This window comes from Centruroides vittatus, unplaced genomic scaffold (assembly GCF_030686945.1).
Source record: "Centruroides vittatus isolate TY-2023 unplaced genomic scaffold, ASM3068694v2 contig_436, whole genome shotgun sequence".
Taxonomy (NCBI): domain Eukaryota; kingdom Metazoa; phylum Arthropoda; class Arachnida; order Scorpiones; family Buthidae; genus Centruroides; species Centruroides vittatus.
The window spans coordinates 650515-673662 of NW_027122237.1; the positions used below are offsets into that span (position 1 = coordinate 650515).

Here is a 23148-nt window from a genome sequence, read left to right on the forward strand (position 1 = left end):
TTATTTCAATTAAAAAATTTTTCCTTGTAAGGAGTTAGATAGATGACAGCATGACTCTGCTGCTAACAAAAAAATATGATGTACAGAGGCAAGACTCTACTAATTTGAGGTAGAGAGAATATATTTTAAATTAAATAAATTTAAAAAATATGATAAAAAATTGCAGCTTAGCATTGTGATGATGTCACAATAAATAATTGCTTGTTCCTCTAGTTACATTCTTGCAAAAGAGGGAAGAAAAAGTCTGACAAATTTTACATGTCAACTTGTAGTGCTACATCTATTGCATGGAAGCAAGGCTTTCAAACTACTCCATGTGCACCAACTCAAGAGAGAAGAGAAAAATACAAAAGAAATTTCAACAGATTGAACTTTCAAGCATGAGTGTGCATTTCTTGCAAGAACTCATTTCTCTCTTCTCCATAAACTGCATCATAAGTGCATATTCTGATTCCAAAAGTTCTCTTTTGCCTGTTTTTCCCTCTTTTCACTTCTGAATAATTGTAGCCTAATATTGAAAATGTTACTTATAATGACGACAAACACATCTTAAACAAAATAAATTCTAGTTTTTAAACTTTCAAATTTTTCTAATTAAAATATCATTTCGAACAGTTCTGCTAAGTTCTATTTCTACTAAATTAACCTGTTCAAATATTTTAGTGTAATTGTTTAAATTTAAAAATCTTTGCATTCATATAATTACCTACAGTTTTTCTAAAAATAACTGTACATTGAAATCAAATAATGGTTCACAAATTTTAGAACTTACATGGGAACAGCATAACCACAGCCTGGAAATGTTGTCTGACTTTTTCTACTGCTTGTACTATTAAATGTCAGTTTCAAATGGCCTCTTTTTTCTGCTATATTAAAACATACAAATGTATACGAATATAATGACATAAAAGAATCAAATACACTTTATTAATATTAAATTTTTTAAATAAATAAATTAATTTTTATTTAAAACATTTTTCAAATCAAATATTTTTGAAGAAAACTTTCCATAAATTACAAATTTCATATGTCAAAGTTTGATAAATAAATTTAATAAAACTTTGGCACTTTTCGGTTAGTAGGATGCCAGTCAAAAATTGCGATCAAAATTGTGAAATTTTCTAGGTTACAACTGATTAGTAGTTTTAAGTTAAAAAAGAAGAAAACTTACTGTATTTGTTATTAGAATGTAAAAATTTAAGAAAGATGATTGTTGATTTCACTCACGTTCTATCTTCACCATATAGTCAACAAAACGATTAGCATATTCATGTGCTTTTTTCACCAAACGTGTGAAAATTTGTTATATTATAATACATCATGTGTTATATTTATTTATAAGCCTTTATTACATGAATTCATCTAATTTTATAATATAATTTACACTTTTTTAATCACTTATTACAAAATTGACTATGCAAGTTCATCAATATTACATCATGAAGCGCACGTGAATATGAAAATTGATTTTGTGCATTGGTGATAATAGTGGAAATTTAACCAACTTTCATTTTGATAACCTATGTGGTGCTTGTTTGTGTGTTTTCTAGTTATGTTCATTAAAAATTCTGAAAATGGAATATATATTTTGGGACATTCCTCACGACAAAAAAGGTGCTATTGCTCTATTTCAGAAAAGTGGAATTTTGCATTCTGAAAGACTGCAGTAATAAACATCAAATGTTTTTGTATTTTTGTGCAATGGAAAGTCCAAAATGGAGATGTCACATTAGGACATGCAGAGAAAAGAAGGGAATTCAAACAGATAACTGGTTTGCAAGATCGTGCATATTGTTTTTAAATGCTATGCATTTTATATATTTATGGTTGTTGGAACTTTCTTCATGTGAACTTTGTAAAATGCAACTAGGCCTAAATAGTTATACAACCATTGATTGGAATAGTTATATGAAAGAAGTTTGTGCCCATTCCTTAGTAAGTCAATGTAATGTGAAGATAGGCGGTGTTAATAAGATTGTCGAAATTGATGAAACAATGTACGCATGCAGGGAGCATAACATTGGTCGCATCCTACCGCAACAGTGGGTGTTTAGTGGTTTATGTAGAGAGCCAGGAAAATGTTTTCTTGTTCCTGTTCCAAACTGCTCAGAAAACATTACTGAAAGAAGTAAAAAATCACATGCTTGAAGGAACAACTATATTTTCAGACTGTTGGAAAGCATACAGTACTAAAGAGTTAGAAGAAGCTGGATATTATCATCATCAGGTCAATCACAAATTTAATTTTGTCGATCCCAAAACTGGATGTCATACACAAGATATTGAGAGATTGTGGGGAATTTCTAAATGGAGAAATAAAGTACGAGGTACTTCTCATCATCGTCTACAGGCCTATCTTATCGAATTTATGTGGAGAAGACAACACTGTAAACAGAAAGCATTTTCAGCAATATTATGCGACATCTCGAATTTCATGCCACCGAAATGATGTCAGAGTCATAAAAAGTAAGACATTTTTGTTATTTTCTTAAAAGTACAAAAAAATTCTTTGTAATTATTTAATTTATGTTTAAAATTATATTTATTTACAATCTGCAAAATAAAAATTCATATTGCTAAAAATAGTAATAATTTTGACTGACATCCTGCTAAGATCAAATTTTTGATCAAAAGAAATCCGGCAATTCTCAAAATCAAATTATTACTTTATATTATCTGCATATACCTGTTTTTAATAACATATTGGCTGATCTGGAAGATTTGATTCTAGCTATTCTTTTGATTGTGATCGTCTATTATTAGGTGACTCAAAAGCCAGGATTGGCACAAAAATGGACAATAATTTTCATGGAAATATTATTTCAAATTCACAATTATCAAAAAATTTGGTTTACAATAAGCAGGGTGACCAGTTTATTGAATTGGTTATTAAACACTATAATTTATATATAATAAATGGTCATCACTCTCATGATTCCCCAGCTAATTTTACATACATATTCAAATTGGGAGCATCAATCATAAGACTTATTAGTATTGAGTGAGGGACTGATCGAGCATTTTTATGTTTCTGGGGACTACATGTCAGACCATCATTTGGTAGTACTGTACTAGAATTATTGTTTGATAACACAAGAAAGCATAATACTATTCAAAGAGGACAACAGGAAAGGTTGACATGGAAAGAAGAAAAAGTAAACTTGTTTACTCAAGTAGTTAATAACTTGTATACAACTGTAGAGCCTATTGACAATATATCAGGTCAGTCCATAAGTTCATGGGCATTTTTATAACATTGAGAAAAATCTTGTTTTGCTGTTAAAAATGCCAGTCTAATGCGATACTCTTTACACTGAAGTGTTAAATTGGATCTCATTCATATAATACTGTCCAGAATTGGGAACATTTCAGTTGTTTATTTTCATTAAAATGGAAGTAAGGGATGAATATAAAAGACATGTTTAATACTTTTTTATTTTTAAGTGGTGAGAATGCTATAAATGCAGCCAAAAAAATAAATACTGTACATAATCAAACTGTAATTAGTGTAAGGACTGCGCAGAAGTGGTTTGAAAGATTCAAAAACAATGATTTTAGTGTGGAGGATAAGGCTCATACTGGACGACCCATTGACCTTGATGATGATGCTCTCTCCGCACTAGTTGAAGTAGAACCATCTTTAACAGTTGACGAAATTGTGGAATGTTTAAAATCATCCAATAAAACTACAGTAGAGCATTGATTAATTGACCCCCAATTAACCGACTTATCGGTTAACCGACCGCGTTCTAGTCGGCAAATTCAAATGTCCACTAGTGATGTGGCACTACAGTATTTGGTTATGTCTTGGCTACTTTATTATTATTTTTGTTAAATTTTTGCATGTTTTAGCTGGCAGCACTGGCTCGACCGTGAAAGGGAGGCTAGTATTTAAACTAAGCCTAATACACTATACCAATAATGTATTTTTTCATACTTTTCGGTTATCCGACTTTTCAGTTATCCGACCAACCCCAGTCCCCAATTAAGTCAGATAATCGATGCTCTACTGTATTCATAGACACCTACAACAAATCAGAAAAGTTTCAAAGCTAGGAAAATGGATACCACAGGAACTGTTAATAGCTGATTGCAAACGTGTAAATATTTGCACGTCTCTTTTATCCCTTATTGCTTAACCCTTTCCATGCGGTTAGCTACCGATCGGTGTGTATCACGTGACTTCTTCGTTTATCAGTGATGCGAAACTTACCGATCGGTAACAATTAAAAAATTCAATTAATTTGCGCTATATTCGAGTTTTCGAGAGATCTTAGCTTTGATTCGCTCTTCTGTATGTCGATTGACTTTGTTTAATCCAATAAACGTTTTGTTACCACCCCTGGGCCATAAATATTTTGGTAAATACATCCCCTACTATTCTACAGTAAATCTTCGCAGTTAACTACACAGATGGCTGAAAACAATCAAAGGGAAACTTCTTCTACAGTTTTATTGAGTCTCTTCTGTCTTTGTTGACGTTACTTTAACTAATCACAGACTTATGAAACGAAAAAATTGCAGCGAAAAGCCCTGCCTCCAACTTTCGAAGTAAAATGTAAACAATCACTGTAAATTCGCTTTTTAAATCGATTTTTTATTCTAATTAACTAATTTAATGCACTTAGACATTAAATTAGCTAATTCGACAATATTTAAACGAGTAAATATGTTTTTAAAACTATCTAGCGATAAATATTCCCGGGAAATTCCCCTTCCTGTAGTAAGTCTATGGAAGGTGTTCGCGCTGTTAATTTGGCTTTAAAATTTTTGTCAAATGAATTCATATATATTTTGAATACATTTAATTATTTTACAAAAGTAAGAGCAAAGCTCTACGACTGACACAGTAGTACAGCTGACTAATCGGTGTCGCTTCACGATAACAATCGACTACTCTCCCAGCTAAGTAATTAGAGACATAGTGTGAATAATGGCAATAACTTCTCCCCCGCTCTAGGTAGAAAGCTGCGGTTTGTTTTGTTTAATAGAGGACAGATGTTTCTATCTAATAGATGTACAAAGTTCAGCGATTCTCTGTAAATTAATTTTTATTTTTTTTGCTCGTAAAGTTCAAATTTGTTCGTAAACTGTAATATGTTTTTAATCAAACACAAAAAACAGATTGAATATAGCGCAATATTGAAACCAAATATCGTGATTTAAAAAATTACCCAAAAATGCGCCGCATAACGAATTCCACCTATTTACTTAATGGTAAAAGTTTTCTGCATGGAAAGGGTTAAGAACCTTTTTTTTATCTGTTGATTACTGGAGACAAAAAATAGATCCTCTATAATAATGTGATGAGAAAAAGACAATAAACACATCATGACAAGCAGCCAAAAGGTGGGTTGCATTCAAAAAAAAATTTCTTTTGTCTGTTTGGTGGAATATGTCAGGTGTAATTCACTTTGAGCTGTTAGAACCTAATCAAACAATTACAGCTCAAATGTATTGTGAGCAATTAGAGCATTTAAATGAAAAATTGAAAAAAAATTGACCGTCATTAGTGAACAGAAAACAGGTTCTCTTGCAGCATAACAATGCCAAACCACACGCTGCAAAAATAGTTGTACAGAAACTCGAAAGCTACAACTGGGAAATTTTACCTCGTCCACCATATTTGCTAGATATTGCTATCATCTTTTTCACAGTTTGCAGAACTTTTTAAAAGGGAAAACTTTTGAGGATGAGAACAATGTAAAAAAGGCTATTTCTAAATATTTTGATTTGAAACAGAAATCATTTTATGAAGACGGGATTAAAAAGCTACCATCAAGATGGCAAGAAATTGTATAAAATAATGGTGAATACATTATAGATTGAAATAAAATTTAATTAAAACTATTTGTTACTTTTTTGGTAGATAAAATACGCACAAACTTATGGACTGACCTATAGAATTAAATTATTCATTAATCATTACTTTAATTTGAAATCTGCTAGGCAATATAAAATACACCTATCCCTCGATTTACACGGACGATAGGTTCCTGAGAAAAACATGTAAATCGAATTTGTATCTTTTTGAATGTAAAACCGTGTAAATCGAAAAGTATGCAAAAACCGCATAATTTCGTTGTTTATTAATTATGAATTTTTTTCAATTTTTTAAAGGTACATAAATTAAACAGAAATATTGAAAGGCGAAAAAAATATATTCTTTTATTAATTAAATACAAAGTACAAAGGAACAAAAAATAAAATCTGAAAGATTCATAAAAATGTAATGTAATTGTGTAATGTAATGTAATGTAAAAAATGTAATTAAAAATAATGTAATTGTTTGTTACTTATGAATATGAAAAATTAAAATTTTCTGGTTTAAAACTATGTGCAATGAATGCAACTTCGTGCGTATGGGGGAGTACCCTATATCGGTTTATCAGTTACTATTTGACGGATTGAAATAAAACTGTCACCTAGTATCCTAAATATCAACTATAACATATAATTAAGGTGGATTGGAATATAGATGTAGATTAGAGTTAAAAATTGTTCCTTTTGATCATAGCCAGTTTATTTTCTACATTTATTTTTTAAACCGTGTAAAAGCGAAAACGTGTAAAAGAAGTACCGTGTAAAACGAGGGATAGGTGTAGTGATAAAATTTGAGATAAGAGCCAGAGTTGGTTTTGGATGGTTTGATAAAGATTGTAAAACTGCAAAAAAAGAGAAAAATAGGGTGTTGCAGAAGTTTCACAGATTTCACTCGAATGAGAATTTAGTTAAATATATTAGTCATAAAATTAGTTTTCATTCACTATGTACAGCCAAAAAGAAAAAATATTGGACTAATATAAGTAAATGGTTGCAAACTACAAAATCATCAAGAGACTTGGAAAATTATAAATAAAGTGTATGTCAAGTGAACTGCAGAGTATCAGATTTCTACTGACAAATGGATAAGCTTTTTGAAATTGAATTTTAATAACAGCGGTCTTGATGTCTTGCCAACTATAAATTATGATAATTCTTCCTCCTCTTTTGGATGATCCTTTCTCATTTGACAAACTAAAAATGGCAATTCAAAGATTGAAAAAGGGTTCGTCTCCTGGTACAGATGGAGTGAAAAATGAATTTATTCAATCATTGCCAAGGATGGTCTGTTTAGAAATTCTTAGTTTGTTTAATAAAATTAAAGAGGAACCAACTTTAAATTATACTGAAAATTAGTTTAAATAGCATTTTAACTGAGGATGACTGTTAAAAACGATTGAAAATGTTCTTATTTTGTTAAATATTTGTGCTGGATGATTAAAGGTGCTGTTTTTTCATATTAAAGAGGAAGTGGCTTTTCCAGAGGTTTAGGTTTCTATGGAAGGTTCTAGGAAGAAAGTTTTATTAAAAATAATTTACAAGAAAGATGAAAGATCTAATCCATGTAATTATCATCCAATAGCATTGTTGAACATGTTTAGAAAACTGTTTACTAGTTTATTATCAAATTGATTAATAAAATGGTTAAATGAGCATAACGCTATCTCAATATTTCAAGGTGCCTTTTTTCAGGGCAGGGGGAAAATTTATAATACTTTCATTCTTAATGGTTTAATTTAATATGTGTTATCGAGAAAAAGAAGAAAATTTCATTTAGTTTTTATTGACTTAAAAAAGGCATTTGATAATGTTAATCTCAATTTATTGTGAAGAAAACTTTATAATGTGGGACTCTCCAGATCCTTCATTATTTTGCTTAGGAATTTGTTTTCTACTACTAATTATCAATTAAAAGGAAATATGGTTGATTACATAATATCTACTAGAGGTCCCCAGGGAGAACCACTAAGTCCTTTATTGTTTAATTTGTTTATAAATGATCTTCAAAGATATTTCATCATTCTGATCTTTCAGGTTTTTACCTAAATGTCACAGATGAGTTACATTGTCTTCTATATACAGATGATGTACAGTAGAGCATTGATTATCCAAATACTGATCAAAATCATCATTACAGAAGAAACTGATATTATTATCTGACTATATGTTGAGAAATGATCTTTCTATTAATTTTCAGAAAACAAAGAGGTTGGTGTTTTGACAAACAAACAATGAAAATATATTCGTCAAAAGCACTAGAAAAAAGAAAAACTAGTAATAATTGCCGTACACAGTAAACTCTACTTCCTACTGAATCCTATTAGATTCTTGACATATACGATGAATTTATCCAACCAGTCTACAAAAGCAGAATGTCCTGCATACAGTTTCATTATTTCTTTACCAATTACCACAGCACTCACTGCATTGCTAATGATCCTGGTGAAATTTGTCAAAAGCAGCATATCTGAAACTATTTGCAGATTATAATCTGAAACGTATCTTATCTGAATCTGAAATACGTATCTTATTAAAATATTTAAGTTTATACAGTTTATATAAATATTAATTATTTAAATAGTTTAGAAAAAGTTTCATATTTCAGATACACAATGTATCAAGTACATTTGAACACATTAGTCATAGAAACCTAAATGTGGCTCCATTTAGAGACTAATGATAAGCAACTGCTTTGGCTCTTTAAAAAATTCCTGTTTCCAAAAGACTGACATTACACTTCAAAACCAGAGAATTTCTTCAGTAATAAGACCTATGAAGTCATAATCCTGGCAACAAACTCTACTGTGAATTTACACAGTGCATACATGAGTATTTCTTTGCCAAAGACATAAAAGCTGTATATCATTTTTGAAATATTTATACATTATACACTACACTCTTGCTAATCTAACATGCCATCAGTGTGCTCACCTGTATGCTTCCATTACCACAGATATGTTAGTCTTGTCACATATCTTGTTTTCCTGTTTACTTGAGCTTAATTTCAAAAACAATCAGTATTGAAAAACAGGTCACATCCTATACTGCCTTTAAGTTTTAGGCCTAAACACTCATTAATCTGGCACCCATGTGCAAGAAATAGCCAGATTAACAAGAGTCAAGTGTATATGTTATGTGTATCTTCTCAGCACTAACTTCCACTTTGGTCTTATTCAAAAAATGTCAAGTGACCAAGAGAATCACTGTCTGGATGCTTTTATCAAATGATACACAAAGTGATGCAATAGACACATTAATTTCTGGCCTGGATTATCATTATTACATTTTAACATTTATTTCTGTTTTCATTTAGAAAAACTGGATCTCTTCAATTTAATTTCAGGAACCAGACATAATTTTGACAAAGTCCTGAAAGTAGTGATCTGCAATTCACTTGCAGTTAGTTATCTTCATATTGGAACCACCACTAAAGTCAAGCTACAATGCTGACTTTAGTGGTTGTTCCAATATGAAGATCCAGAACTGAAGACAAACTCACGACATCATCAAAATATGATACTTTTGGAATTTATTTCAAACACTGAAGTATATAACACTAAATTGTTAATAACCAAAATTCTGTTTTTCAGTTCTAACTTAATATGTTTACTTTATTAAATTGAACAACTGAAGTGCCTTTGACCGGTGTGCTTCTTCTCTCTCTCTCTGTAAATCGCAAACGTTTTCGAACATCGTTGGGTTCTTCCTCAGACGTAACGGAATTCTGTTCTACAAATTTAAATATCTCGTCGAAGTTGACCGTTGATTTAGAAAAAACTGCATTCTGGAACGCTGTCGCGTGTAGCCGATGTCGTCATATTAGACTTGCGCGATGAGAGTATAGTGCTACTTCAGGGATCGTCGAAGTTGACCGTTGATTTAGAAAAAACTGCATTCTGGAACACTGTCGCGTGTAGCCGATGTCGTCATATTAGACTTGCGCGATGACAGTATAGTGCTACTTCAGGGATCTGTTAAGAAAGACTTCCCAAGCTGATGACAAGTTGACTTCCTTTTTAAAATTGATACAGTGTGTATTGCTGCGGGTGTTGAGTAAGATGTATACAGTTTCAAGCCATTTGAGGGGATCTTGTCAAAACGTGGAGTTAATTATTCCGGCACGGGTGAAAAGAGGCTCTATCTCTGGATTGGATGAATAGACTACTAGGGAGGTACTTTGTCTATGGTGTAATATGTCCGCTTTGTACTCATTAATCCTCGTTTGTATGTTGCGTTTGGTGGATCCGATGTAGATGGCTTCGCTGTTATCTCTGTGGTTGGCGATGGGTATAGAGCAGGGGTGGCCAACTTTTGTGCACATAAGATCTACTTTTTATCGTAAAAATGTGTCGCGATCGACTTGTTGTCATAGGCACAGCCCGGCTTGCCCGGGCAGTCGCCCGGGCAAGCCGGGCGACTACCCGGGGCGCCAAATTTTGAGGGGCGCCAATATAAAAATAAAATATTTTTTACATTCATTATTTTTTTAGATTTTATAAATTAAAATTGATCATTTTTCATGAGACATCGATTTTTTTAGCAAGCAATAAATTGTTTTTTCTTTAATAATACCAATACCATATAAAGGTCACAACGCTAATTATTTTATTATTGTCAACAGATATAAATAATATTACAATTATTCAAAGAAAACTATTTGTATAGTCAGAATTCATAATAACTCAAAAAAAAAAGATTAATAGACAAAAACAAGAATTTACTAATTAAAATAATGAAACCTAAGAATTTTTATGGCTTTTATCACACAACATTGATGCAGACAAATGCTTTTTAATCTCTAAAACGTTTATTTTTATTTATTTTGTAAAGATAATTTGTAATCAGTATCACGTATCACAACAATCTACTCAAAAAATAGACGAGAACAAATTTATAAATTACAAATATCAACAAAATTATGAATAGTCAAAGTGATACTGGCGCCTGTCATACGCCTTATTAAAACATATGTAAGATCAACGATGACAAATGAAAGATTAAATAGCTTGGCAATTTTGTCAATAGAAAATGAAGTTGCAAAAAATATAAATATGACCGAAAACATACAAAAGTTTGCAGATTTAAAAGCTAGAAAAAAATATTTTTAAATTATTTTTATGAAACATATTTACTTTATTTGTCATACATTTCATTTCTTTTTTAAGATTATAATCATTGTTTTTGTACTGCTTTGTATATAATGGTGCTATAGCATCACTTCCGGTACGTATTGCAAAAAGTCATATCATAACTAGAGCTGCAAAAACTAAACAGAGAACCAACACTTTTATAAAATATTATAACCAACTAAAATTGTTAATTATGGTTTAAAATTACGGTAAAATGCGATATAAATCCAGAAATAATATTAAATATTTTAATAAATTCATAAATAAAAATTGTTTTTGGAACTATATACATTTAATGTTGGTATAGTACGAAAATTCAGAAATGGTTTTTATTGCAGGGATCATTGCGTGGAAGTTAAATATGCCGACAATGGTTTGAAGTAGCCAATATTGTCCCTCATAAATTGCAAGATATTCCATATACCTGAATCCTGTCAGGGTTGAATTAAGCATTTATTGTCATTCTTCGACTATGTACATATTGTTATTTACAACCATGTCATTTGTAGTCATTTTATTGATCTTCAATTGGTAAAGCTAAAAGTAATAAAAAGCAATAAACACCATTTCTGAGTTTTCGAAGTATAACAGTGGTAATCAGCATCTGCTGTCGCTGTCAATATTATGTCATTTAAAAATCATAATTCGTTGAAATAATTTATGTATGATGAAAATAATACAAAAATATCAAAAATTGGAAGTATTATATTTTAATAATATCTAATATAATAGCAAAATAGATGTGGGTAAGTTTTATGCATTTTTTTATAGTTTCAAATAATGCAATATTTTAAATAATAACAATTGCAAATGGCATTTACGCATGTATACCTGTATTCTAATATTGTAGAATATGTCGTAATAATTATTGTTAATATAACGAAATTATTACGATATCTAGTAAAGTTTATTTTATTGTGGATGTTGTTTCGATTCGCGGCGTATCCAATTGTACCAACTTAATTAGTATGATAAAATTTCCGTAGTGTGATTTTCAAAAAAATTAATTTAATTAACTATGTTATTGAATTTTTGACAAATAGCATTACAAAAAATTTTGTATGTCACACGTTTGCAACAGGAATAGCATAACTTACTTTTCAAAGTTCTCGCTCCTTCGTCGCTCGAACTTCAAATGCGCTCGTTATGCTATTCCATATGTCGCATCACTTGTAAGTAAATAACTATTGTATTATTTTTTAAATAAATAAATTTTTTACACAGTTCTTTATTGTGTAATTTTGATTTTTTGCCTTTTTTACTATTTTTTTTTTTTAATTTGCAGTAAATTTGTATATTCTTGTATGAAAGGGCGCCAAATTTTGTTTTGCCCAGGGCGCTCAAAACCCTAGAACCGGCCCTGCATAGGCATAGTCTAAGTGGGGAGAGGGAAGTGTGAAATACATACTATGTTTATACACTGTTTCAGTACGAAGTGCACTCACTGCTTATGAGTCGAGTCATAACTGCATGCATACAGTTGCGTTCGGTTACAAATATAATACATTAAGTCAAGACATCGTTAGCGATCAACCAAAATTGGCTTGGCGATCGACCCGGTCGATCGCGATCGACTTGTTGGCCACTCGTGGTATAGAGTATATCCCCAGAAGTCTGTTTCTATCCAGAGCGTCTTTTCTGTTCCTAAGCCACTCGAAAATCTGCTTCTGATGTCGATATTCAGGATCACGCTACCACCTAGGAACAAACCCTTACTTCGAAAAGTCCAGAGTATGTGCTTAAACAGAGCCATTAGAACAACCAGAAAACTCATCTTCTCTACATTGGCACAACTGATACATATAGAAAACGCTCTATACGACCGCAGCAGAGATGACTTAAAAAAAGAAAACGCCAGACTCGTTGACATTCAGGCAAAGCTCTCCACTTCCTACAAGAAGAAATACCTTAAGAAATTACGGTGGATCAGAAAAATTCAATCACCACACAAGGCAACCATGTCATCATTCCACTTCATCATGTGGGACAACATCAAAAACCTCCTTCATACGTCACCGAAGTACTGCAATTGGGTCCCAAATATGCTCCTCATCCTATCATCGACAAAATCGACAACATCCCGGAAATCGAAGCTCTCCTAGCAGGTTCCCCTGCCGTTGAGAAAGAATTCTACCGGTGGAAAATTACCCATACTCTCAAAAACCATAAGAAATCGAGGAACCATGCACATCACTCAAGACAGCATGTTGCAACCTAACATCCTAGAAATGGCAACCTGATCTGCTTTAACTTGTTCTTTAAATTCAATGGAACTACTTACCAACAGCAATTGGGTGTACCTATGGGAAGCCCAGTCGCAGGGGATCTCTGCGAGCTTGTGGTCAGAAAACTAGAATCAAAAGTCATTTCTTCTCAACACTCACATATCCTCCTTTACCAAAGGTATATTGACGATATCCTTATATTATGGAATGACATCCCAAATATCCGAGCCTTGGTTGACACCTTCAACGACAACCCATATGGATTGACAGTCGAAATGGACCAAGCCCACCATACCCAAGCAAACTTCTTGGACATTTACATCACTATAGAGGGATCTTCCGTCAATACGCAAGTCTATCACAAACCATCTACCGAACCTCTATATATACCTGCATTCTCCTGTGATCCTCCGCAGTACAAGATGGCAGCCTTTAAGACACTACTCAAAAGGGCACTCACCCATGCCTTCTCACAGGCTGCCTTCAACTCTGGAATGCGTCGCATCAAGAATATAGCTAAACAGCATGGATATCACAACATTGCATGCAAAAACAACTTCAAGGCTCTATGACTTCTATCCACCCACACCTCTCCTTCCAATGGTCCCCACCTAAATATGTACCAATCACCTACAATCCAGCACTGGAGTCCATATACTACCAAATAGCAAAGAAAAAGGATATCCGCTTAACTTTCAGGAGATGCCCAACTATTTTCGAGTGGCTTAGGAACGGAAAAGACACTCTGGATAGAAATAGACTTCTAGGGATATACTCTATACCCATCGCCAACCACAGAGATAACAGCGAAGCCATCTACATCGGATCCACCAAACGCAACATACAAACGAGGATTAATGAGTACAAAGCGGACATATTACACCATAGACAAAGTACCGCCCTAGCAGTCTATTCATCCAACCCAGAGATAGAGCCTCTTTTAACCCGTGCCGGAATTATTAACTCCACGTTTCGACAAGATCACCTCAAATGGCTCGAAGCTGTATACATCTTACTCAACACCTGCAGCAATACACACTATATCAATTTTAAAAAGGAAGTCAACTTGTCATCAGCTTGGGAAGTCTTTCTTAACAGATCCCTGAAGTAGCACTATACTCTCATCGCGCAAGTCTAATATGACGACATCGGCTACACGCGACAGCGTTCCAGAATGCAGTTTTTTCTAAATCAACGGTCAACTTCGACGGGATATTTAAATTTGTAGAACAGAATTCCGTTACGTCTGAGGAAGAACCCAACGAGGTTCAAAAACGTTTGCGATTTACAGAGAGAGAGAGAAGCAGCACACCGGTCAAAGGCACTTCAGTTGTTCAATTTAATTTAATTTCACTCCGATGTTTTTTCCCTTTATACTTTATGTTTACTTTATTTTATTATTGTTTTAGAATGTCAGTAACTTATGATTTTATTTATTTATTTTTATATTGATGTTTAGAGTAAAGATGTTACTGCTTGTGTGTAAAATTATAGCAACAAGCAGTAACATCTTTACTAGGAATCTAGCATACGACATTGAGTTCCTAGTAAGAATGCTAGATAAGATGAAAGACTGTTCAAAAATAAACAGATTCTATGTTCCAGCAAGCTCTGACCACTGCTATGCACTTAATCATGGTCAAGACAGGGCTGAACTGAGATATACAGTCTGTTTCAAAATTATAGATACACCCAACATTTTTCAATAACAAAAACATTAACTATAGTAATGTATTTATTATATTAGTATGTTGTTTACAACGTCAATTTAAACATTTTCTGAAATTTTTAGAGCAATCTGACAATTACAAAAAAAAAATTATCACAGATTTTCAATTTTTGAGTGTTTCAAAAGTATAAACACAGGTGCATAAAATTAGTATAATAATTTTTTTTTATTAATTATTGGTTCAATTAGTTGTCACTAGAGATGAGTATCACTAATTATTAAAAATGTGGAGCTAATTTTAAACAGTTTTTTGTGATTTAAAACAATGCCTCGTGGAAAAACACTAACAGAGTTGGAAATACATGAAATTTACCAAATAAAACAATCAGGACAATCTCTAAGACAAATTTTGGCAGCTATAAATTGATCTACACATGCTGTAAGAAATGTGTTAACTCAGGGTGAAAATTATGGCAGAAATAAGCAATGTGGAAGGCCTAAATTCCTTACACCTAGAAACGAATGAAAAGTTTTTCAGCTACTGACAGTCAACAAGTTATCTGTCAGAGAAGCTGACAGAATGTTGATGTTGAACATTGCCAATTGCAGTTTCACCAGCAACTGTATAGAGATGTATCATAATCATAAAAATGCCAATTTACAAAAATGGCTGCCAAATCAAAATTAACACAATTGCACAAAACAACTAAATTAAAGTGGGCCAAAGACAAGATGATATAGAAAGAGAAGTTAAAACAAATAGTCTTTTCAAATGAAAAAAAGTGTAATTTGGATGGACCTGATGGTTATAGTCACTACTGGCATGATCTGAGGAAAAACGAAAAAGTCAGAATGAGCAGACAGTAAGATGGAGGATCTGTGATGATGTGGACAGGATTTGGATGGGGAGGTAAAACAGATATTGTATTTATAAAAGATACTTGTAGAATGAATTCAGAAAAGTATCAGGAACTGTTGTATCAAAATTTAATAACTTTTGGATCACTTATTGGGGGAGAAAACTGGCAATTCCAACAAGACAATGCTGCCATTCATACATCAAAGTCAACTAAAAATTGGTTTGCTAAAAAACAATTAATGTAATTGATTGACCATCGCGGAGCCCTGATGGTAACCCGATAGAGATGTTTGGGGCATTATGAGTCATCTTGTTTATGGCCAAAACAGACAATACAATACAACACTATAAATGAATTGAAATTAGCTATCATGGATTGTTGGAAAAATATTAAACAAAAACAACTTCAAAAACTAGTAAAATGTATGCCTGACAGAGTATTTGAATTAATTAAATCAAATGGTGGACCTACAAAATATTGAAACATCCCAAATCATTTTTGTGCACGCGTGTTTATACTTTTGAAACAATCAAAAATTGAAAATCCGTGATAATTTTTTTTATAATTGTCAGATAGCTCTAAAAATTTCAGAAAATGTTTAAATTGATGTTGTAAATGTGAGATCAAGGGAGGTAGGACGAAGTCGTATCTCCCCTTTCTGGCAACAGGTCGTTGACCTTTCACTTGTCAAGATGGCTAAGTTTACGATTTTGGTCCCGAGAGTCAAGACTCTTCTTGTCGGGCGAGTGGATGGAAGGGGAGGAAGGGGTCGACGATAATAAGGCGAAAGCGATATTCGAGTCAAAGAGGACACCATTTAACCATTAAAACAAGATTTATTGGAATTAAACAAAGGACACAATTACAAAAGTTGACTAATTTCCCTAATTCACGTAGGGTTCGAGAGAGAGCTTACAGGTTCAGTTCATACCTCATAATACATTTGTTATCGCGTTAGCACTTTGACATCCAAGAAGTGTATATAGGTATCCGGGAATGGCACACTTTTATAAAGTCACGACTGAGCGCGGTGACGCTGGAACTGTAGGTCCAGAGTGGTGACGACCTGCGATGGCGTTGGTCCGGCAGATGATAAGAGACTCCCCGAAGGGGGGGAAAGAAGTGGCTTTTATAGCTTTAGGCTGGGAAAATTGGTCACGTGATCGATGGTTTGATGGCGATTTGGGTCATAGGTGTTCCTGGGACCAAAAATATATGATGAATTCGGACATTAACTATAAACTTAAGTTGCAAGATGATCTGTATACAACTTAAAAACAATGGATAGTTGACAGTTATACGGCCAGGGACGCATATTTTCTCAGCTAGGAATTTTTTTATCGAGGATGTTTACAATAGGAAAAATTATTACAATTTTGAGTCTGATGGAATTCCAGATCTCACACAAACAACATACTAATATAATAAATACATTACTATAGTTAATGTTTTTGTTATTGAAAAATGTTGGGTGTGTTTATAATTTTGAAACAGAGTGTAGTAGTCAAAAGTTTGTGTCCTTAGTATCTGTAGTTTATTAGTTTCCCAAAGACAGTTTATAATTCATGTTCAAAAAAAAAATTTTGAAGGAATACTTGCAGAGTTTTTCTTTCAAGTTTGAAAATGGACTAATGGTTTGTCTTCAACACTTGTCCTGATGTATTAAAATGAAAACCCACTGTAAAACTGCATCAGTATTTTGGAAACAATGATTCACAATATCATTGATAGTTATATTTTGTGTGATAATGATCTATGTGATATTGAGAAACATTTTGGAGCTAAGCCACTGTCTAGAAACATTCATAAATTATAGAGTTATGATGAATTTTGACTTGCTGTAACTATTAAAATATATCTTATTTTTTGAACTTTTGAAATCATAAATGCATTAAACATATAACTTCAACTGAACAGCCAAAGGATAACATCAAGGAGGCCAGAAATGCATATCTTTTGTTCAGAAGAAAAGGTATGCTTTCAATTGTGATAGTCAGCTGTGAGATCACAAAATTATTGCATTAAAACTATTGAAGTATTAGAGGTTTCTCATTTGCTGGATTCTTTTTCTGCTCTAATCAAGTTAAGACATATCAAAAATAAGTGAAAAATTCAAAAACAAATTTCAGATTTTTAAGGTAACCAAAAAATAATTGTAATTTTTATCATTACTATGTGAAGGAAGTCCAGTACTGACAGTTAGCTAGTTCTAACAGTATTTTTTTTTTTAAAGTTTAATGCAAGATTTGTTTGTTATTCAGAAATTAAGTGATAACTGAATAATGATTAATTCCACCTTATCGAATAGTTCCAGCTTTAATAATTATTTTAAAGGATTAATACATATTACTGAGTTTGATGCAAGATTTATCTTTCAGCACATTACTAACTGATAACTGAGTAATGATTATTTCACATTACTGTTATCAAAATGACATCAAGTCTAATCAATACCTTGGATTAAAGACAAAATACCTTATATCAGTTTTTTTTTTTAAGTTTAAAACTAGCTATCTGCCAGTACTGAACTTCTTTCACTTGTAAATTACTGAACTGGCTGAAAATTGACATGCTTCTGATTATAAACACGTCCTTAAAATTAAAAGCAATAGTCAATTTTATACAAGATTCTTATGACTGATATATAAAATTTTCTTTCAAATGGTCAAAGATAAAAATCCAAAAATCTATATTAAAAAAAAAAAAAAATCTATGAAGTTATTATTGGTAAAAAACGAACTACAATTGCTAATTTAATTGCTGTCAAAGTAAAATAGCTTCATTTCAAAAGAAAAAAGTAAAATGTTGCTTATAGTTATCATTATATAACTTCAAAAAGCATTTTAGTGATAATTTATATCTCAGATCTATATACACTAGATTCTTGATATAATGACTACTTATTATAGTGAACAATTTTATTGGTTCTTACTATTCTTTACAGATATACGTAAATTCTTGATATAACAAATGATTTACTTAGTCCCTTGAAAGTTCACTGTATCACAAGTCCATCATATATTTAAAATTTAATCAAATATTTATATAGACAATTTATAAAAGAAAAATGTATAGTCACCAACTTATTCATCATAACTATTTATTATAGTTACAAAGTTTTTCAGAAGCTTGAAAAAGTCAAGAGTATAACAAATATTGTGAAGCCTGATATCTATATATAGAAACACAACCAAATTGCCTTAAATAATCAGGCTATAACTCTGCTAATTTAATGATTAATACCAAGTAATTTGCTACTAGAGGTAGACATTAGGTGCCATCTCTTAACTAAATTAATAATTATAATTTAAATAATTTAGAATCATCCAGAAGAAAAGAACTGACCCGGGGCGGAGCTTGAACCCGAAACCACCACTTGCCATGAGTATATGTCATTGAGATTCACCAAGTGTCTTAATTTATAACACTTCGTTGTGTTCAAAACAACAAAGTTAGAAGCACAGTTTCAGATTATAAATAAAAGTCATTAAGAATTTCATCTTAATCTCCTGCACAAAAGTTTTGAAGAATTTCAGTCATATTATTCAAGTTTTGGTACAGTTATCTGAAGATGACAAAATAATCTAAAAAATATTTAGTGAAAAACTAAGAGAATTTGAAGCTTTTTGATACATTTAATAACTATCAAAATTTTTATAATAGTTAAAAAGTAACATAACAAAATACAGGGTGGGCCAGCAAAAACGAAACGGCAGAGTGTTCGTGTTCGTCCAAGCAAAGCGCTCGGACAGGTCGATTTTACTCTCGAGGGGACATCTTTTGCAATAAAGTTTTTGCGATTCTGAATATTAACTAAACAGACATTTTTTTCGAAATAAATGCTTGTTTAGTTAATACAAAATAAGTGACTTTTTAAAATTTTTTGTTGTCTGTTGTATTCAGAATCGCAAAAACTTTATTGCAAAAGATGTCCCCTCGAGAGTAAAATCGACCTGTCCGAGCGCTTTGCTTGGACAAACACGAACACTCTGCCGTTTCGTTTTCGCTGGCCCACCCTGTATACTAAAAAAGCAAACAAAAAATATTCTAATCTAAAAGTTTAATCATATGACATTATTCAAATTACATTATCTTTTTCATAATAGTTCTGAGAGTGAAAGTATTCAAAAAGTATTCATGAGTTCATGTTAAGTTTTTAAAATAAATAAAAAAATTTGTAATATACAGTATTTATTTGTATATAAGACAAAATTTTTATTCATTTTTTACTGCTTCAAAAACCTAGGTTGTCCTGTATGCACAAGTGAAGGATTCTTTGCATTTTTGCAATAATTTTTGTGAACCATGTATTCGTATTTTTTACTGGATGCTCACTCTCTGATGTTTAAAAACAAAAGTATTTTACGTGGGTCATTTGAATTGTTCTTGTGTATTGTCAGGAGTAAAGATGAATAGCAATAGAAAAAGAGCTTTTGAATTGAATTCCAAATTGAAATTCCAAAATCATGCAGGAGCCCCACATAAGTTTTAATCCATTCCTATGTGAAAACAGATGATTATTCAGAAATCAGAATTTGAAGAAACTCTTAAGTGTAATTGACGAAGAGTGGATTCGACTGTTAAGAATTGGCAAAAAAGGTTTCCCAATTGTCCAACTTTACATGAACAAATTATGTTGTTGATTTTAAAAGATTTTTCCTTAATTAAAGTTTAAAATTTTTGTGCCAGTAATTTTTGTGGGACAATGTGTGCATTTACAAGCATTTGATATTTTATTTGTGATTAAATGAAATAAAATTAGAATAGTATAAATCTAATTTTCTTTATTTTGATCTTAATATCACACCTCATCCTATATGTGAGATCATCTTATACGTGAGTAAATACGGTAGAAATTAGAAAATTAATGAAGATTATTCATTATTTGGCAAAGGTTACCATGTTTGTATTGTATCAAAGCTGAAAAGCATAAGAATCCAGCTCCGTAGAAGTTATAATCACTTGTATACACTCAAACCTGTTTTTGTGCGGTCTATTTTTGTGCGATTTTTTATTTGTGCGATTTGTTTTGTGTGATTTTTTGTGTGCAGTATATGAATTTCAATAAAATTGGTATACTACACAAAAATAATTGCACAAAACACATTGCACAAAACATTGCACGTATAAAAAAAAAATCGCACAAAAACAGGTTTGAGTGTATATAGACGTTACAGTCAAAACCCATTTTTAGTTAGAATGCGTTTCAACTAGTTGAAACTAGTTTATACTGGATGTCTTTGTTAAAACCCGTTTCAAATTCATTTTTGACTAGCAGTAAATTCTAGTTTTCACTAGACAAAACGGGTTTTAACAAAGACATCCAGTATAAACTAGTTAAAACGCATCCTAACTAAAAACTGGTTTTGACTGCAACATATAGAGTGATTCGGGGTAAGATGGCAAGTGGGGGAAAATGCCTACTTTTTGATATTTTCAAACGGTGACATCAGATATTGTCGTGTGTTTGTATGATGAATCGTTGGGCCAATATTGAGTGCGGAAAAAACCTGTAGTTGGCTACTGTTAGCTCATTTTCTACATCCGAGAAAAATAAAAGCAAGATAAAAACAAAGTTTTTGTTGTAAAATGTTTCTAGAATCATTTTAGAACTAAAAGTTAAAATAGAATTGATTAAAAATTGCGGAATTAATGTGTGATGTAGTTAAAGTTCTAAAGTTTCCATTGTGAGCTACCGCCGATTCCAATCAGACATGCTAGAACATGTACAACGTAGGCATCTTACCCTAACAAATGGAAAAGATGCCACATTTTTCATGGGGTAACATGCCTATTTTTTGTTAATTGAATTCCAATATGCCTATTTTTAATAAATTTTTGTTTTTTCATTTTATTGCAGGATATGCATAGAAATTATATAAGGACTTCTCAAAAAGGTTTTTGGACTGAAAAAAGCTTTCAGCTAGCTATAGAGCACGTTAGAACAGGCGGGAACTTAACAATACTTATACTGTGCTGTTATACTTACTATGAAGTATTTTCTACTACATATGCAATAAATTCAATTTGGTTAAGATATTCGAAAATTAATTTTATGCAATTATATTTGTGATCTTACCTTAATGGCATTTGGCATCTCATCCGGATACTTAGGGTAAGATGCCTAAAATGCCAGACAATGAAAAAGTTGTCATTGCAAACACAATATACAATTATTTTTCATATACTCCAAAGTTTTATTTGAAAAACATGCTCGAGAATATGATATTTTCATTAGAGGCCTCCAAAACCCAAATTATCGCCATAATTTCCTTTATAAGCATAATGTTAGGCATCATTCCCTGAATCACTATACATAACTTTATTTTCCCCAAACATATTTATGTAGCTAAAATTAATTTTAACTAATGTTAAAAGTTAAAACTAGTTTTATCTAAGATCAAAACATGTACCCATTTTGTCTAGTTAATTTACTGCTAAACCCGTTTTGTCTAGTTAAAACTAGCATTTACTGCTAGTCAAAAATGAATTTGAGTTAAAACTAGTTTTAACTAGACAAAATGGGTTTTAACAAAGACATCCAGTATAAACTAGTTTCAACTAGTTAAAACGCGTTCTAACTTAAAATGGGTTTTGACTGTAACATAGACAATGGAATTTTTGTTGTGGCTGTAATTAAAATGATTTCTAGAAATTATTACTATTAAACAGTATGAAAAATAATGTTAGAATCTGGAGCTGTTATTTTTTGCTTAAATTGATAAAATTTAAAAATTTTAACAAACAAAAAGGTTTTTGTTTGTACTTATGAGTCACAGGGGGACTTTCTTTCAATTTAGAAGAAAGTTCCTGAAGAGAGATGTTGACTTTGATGTCAACTCAACAAGAAAGTTCCTTGTTGCTTCTCTCCTCAAGTGACTCGAATCATCCCTAATTATTAGAGACAAAATCTTATAAATAGTGCCAAACACAAATGCCCAATGCTGGAACTGGGAACCAAACACTCAAGAAAGTTTGTATCTGAACCAAAAGAGTTTGGGGCCATCCATAAATTATGTAAGGTAGTTTGGGGTGGGTGGGGGTCAAGGATTTCTTACGATTTCTTACTCAAGGGTAGGGGGTAACAGATCTCGTCTTATGTAATATTCTTATTTTTATTTTTTGATTTCATTGAGTGGTGGTGTTTTGAATTTGGCTTTAATTGGGCACTTTCTGTGGAGAATGCTCGTTGTACTAACGCCATCTCGTGTGATGTGATAGAATAATAAACGTAAAAATGCAAAAAATAAACTTATATGATGTTTATCAAAGATTCTTCAAGTCATATAAAAAAGCACATGCCAACAAGAAAAGTGATAACGTTCAAAAAGATGCAAATCTTGTATGGACCGAAGCAAAAGCTCAATACGGCACTGATACGAAAGGGTTCACTACTTTTATTCAACAACGTATAAATCATTATGACACTCAAGATAAAAAGA

At 31.9% G+C, this 23148-nt stretch overlaps 1 protein-coding gene across 3 annotated transcripts in view; it reads right to left on the bottom strand.

Moving 5' to 3' along the window:
* Nucleotides 1-23148, bottom strand: part of LOC136976925 (dual specificity mitogen-activated protein kinase kinase 4-like) — an 85543-nt gene that overhangs the window by 51502 nt on the left and 10893 nt on the right. Inside the window, exon 2 of one of the 3 annotated variants that reach the window (XM_067272301.1) lies at nt 773-863. In XM_067272301.1, coding sequence (XP_067128402.1) covers nt 773-863 — 91 coding nt within the window. Of the gene's footprint in view, nt 1-772; nt 907-23148 lie in introns of those variants that run through there. The other 2 variants (XM_067272300.1, XM_067272299.1) reach the window with 2 other exon arrangements.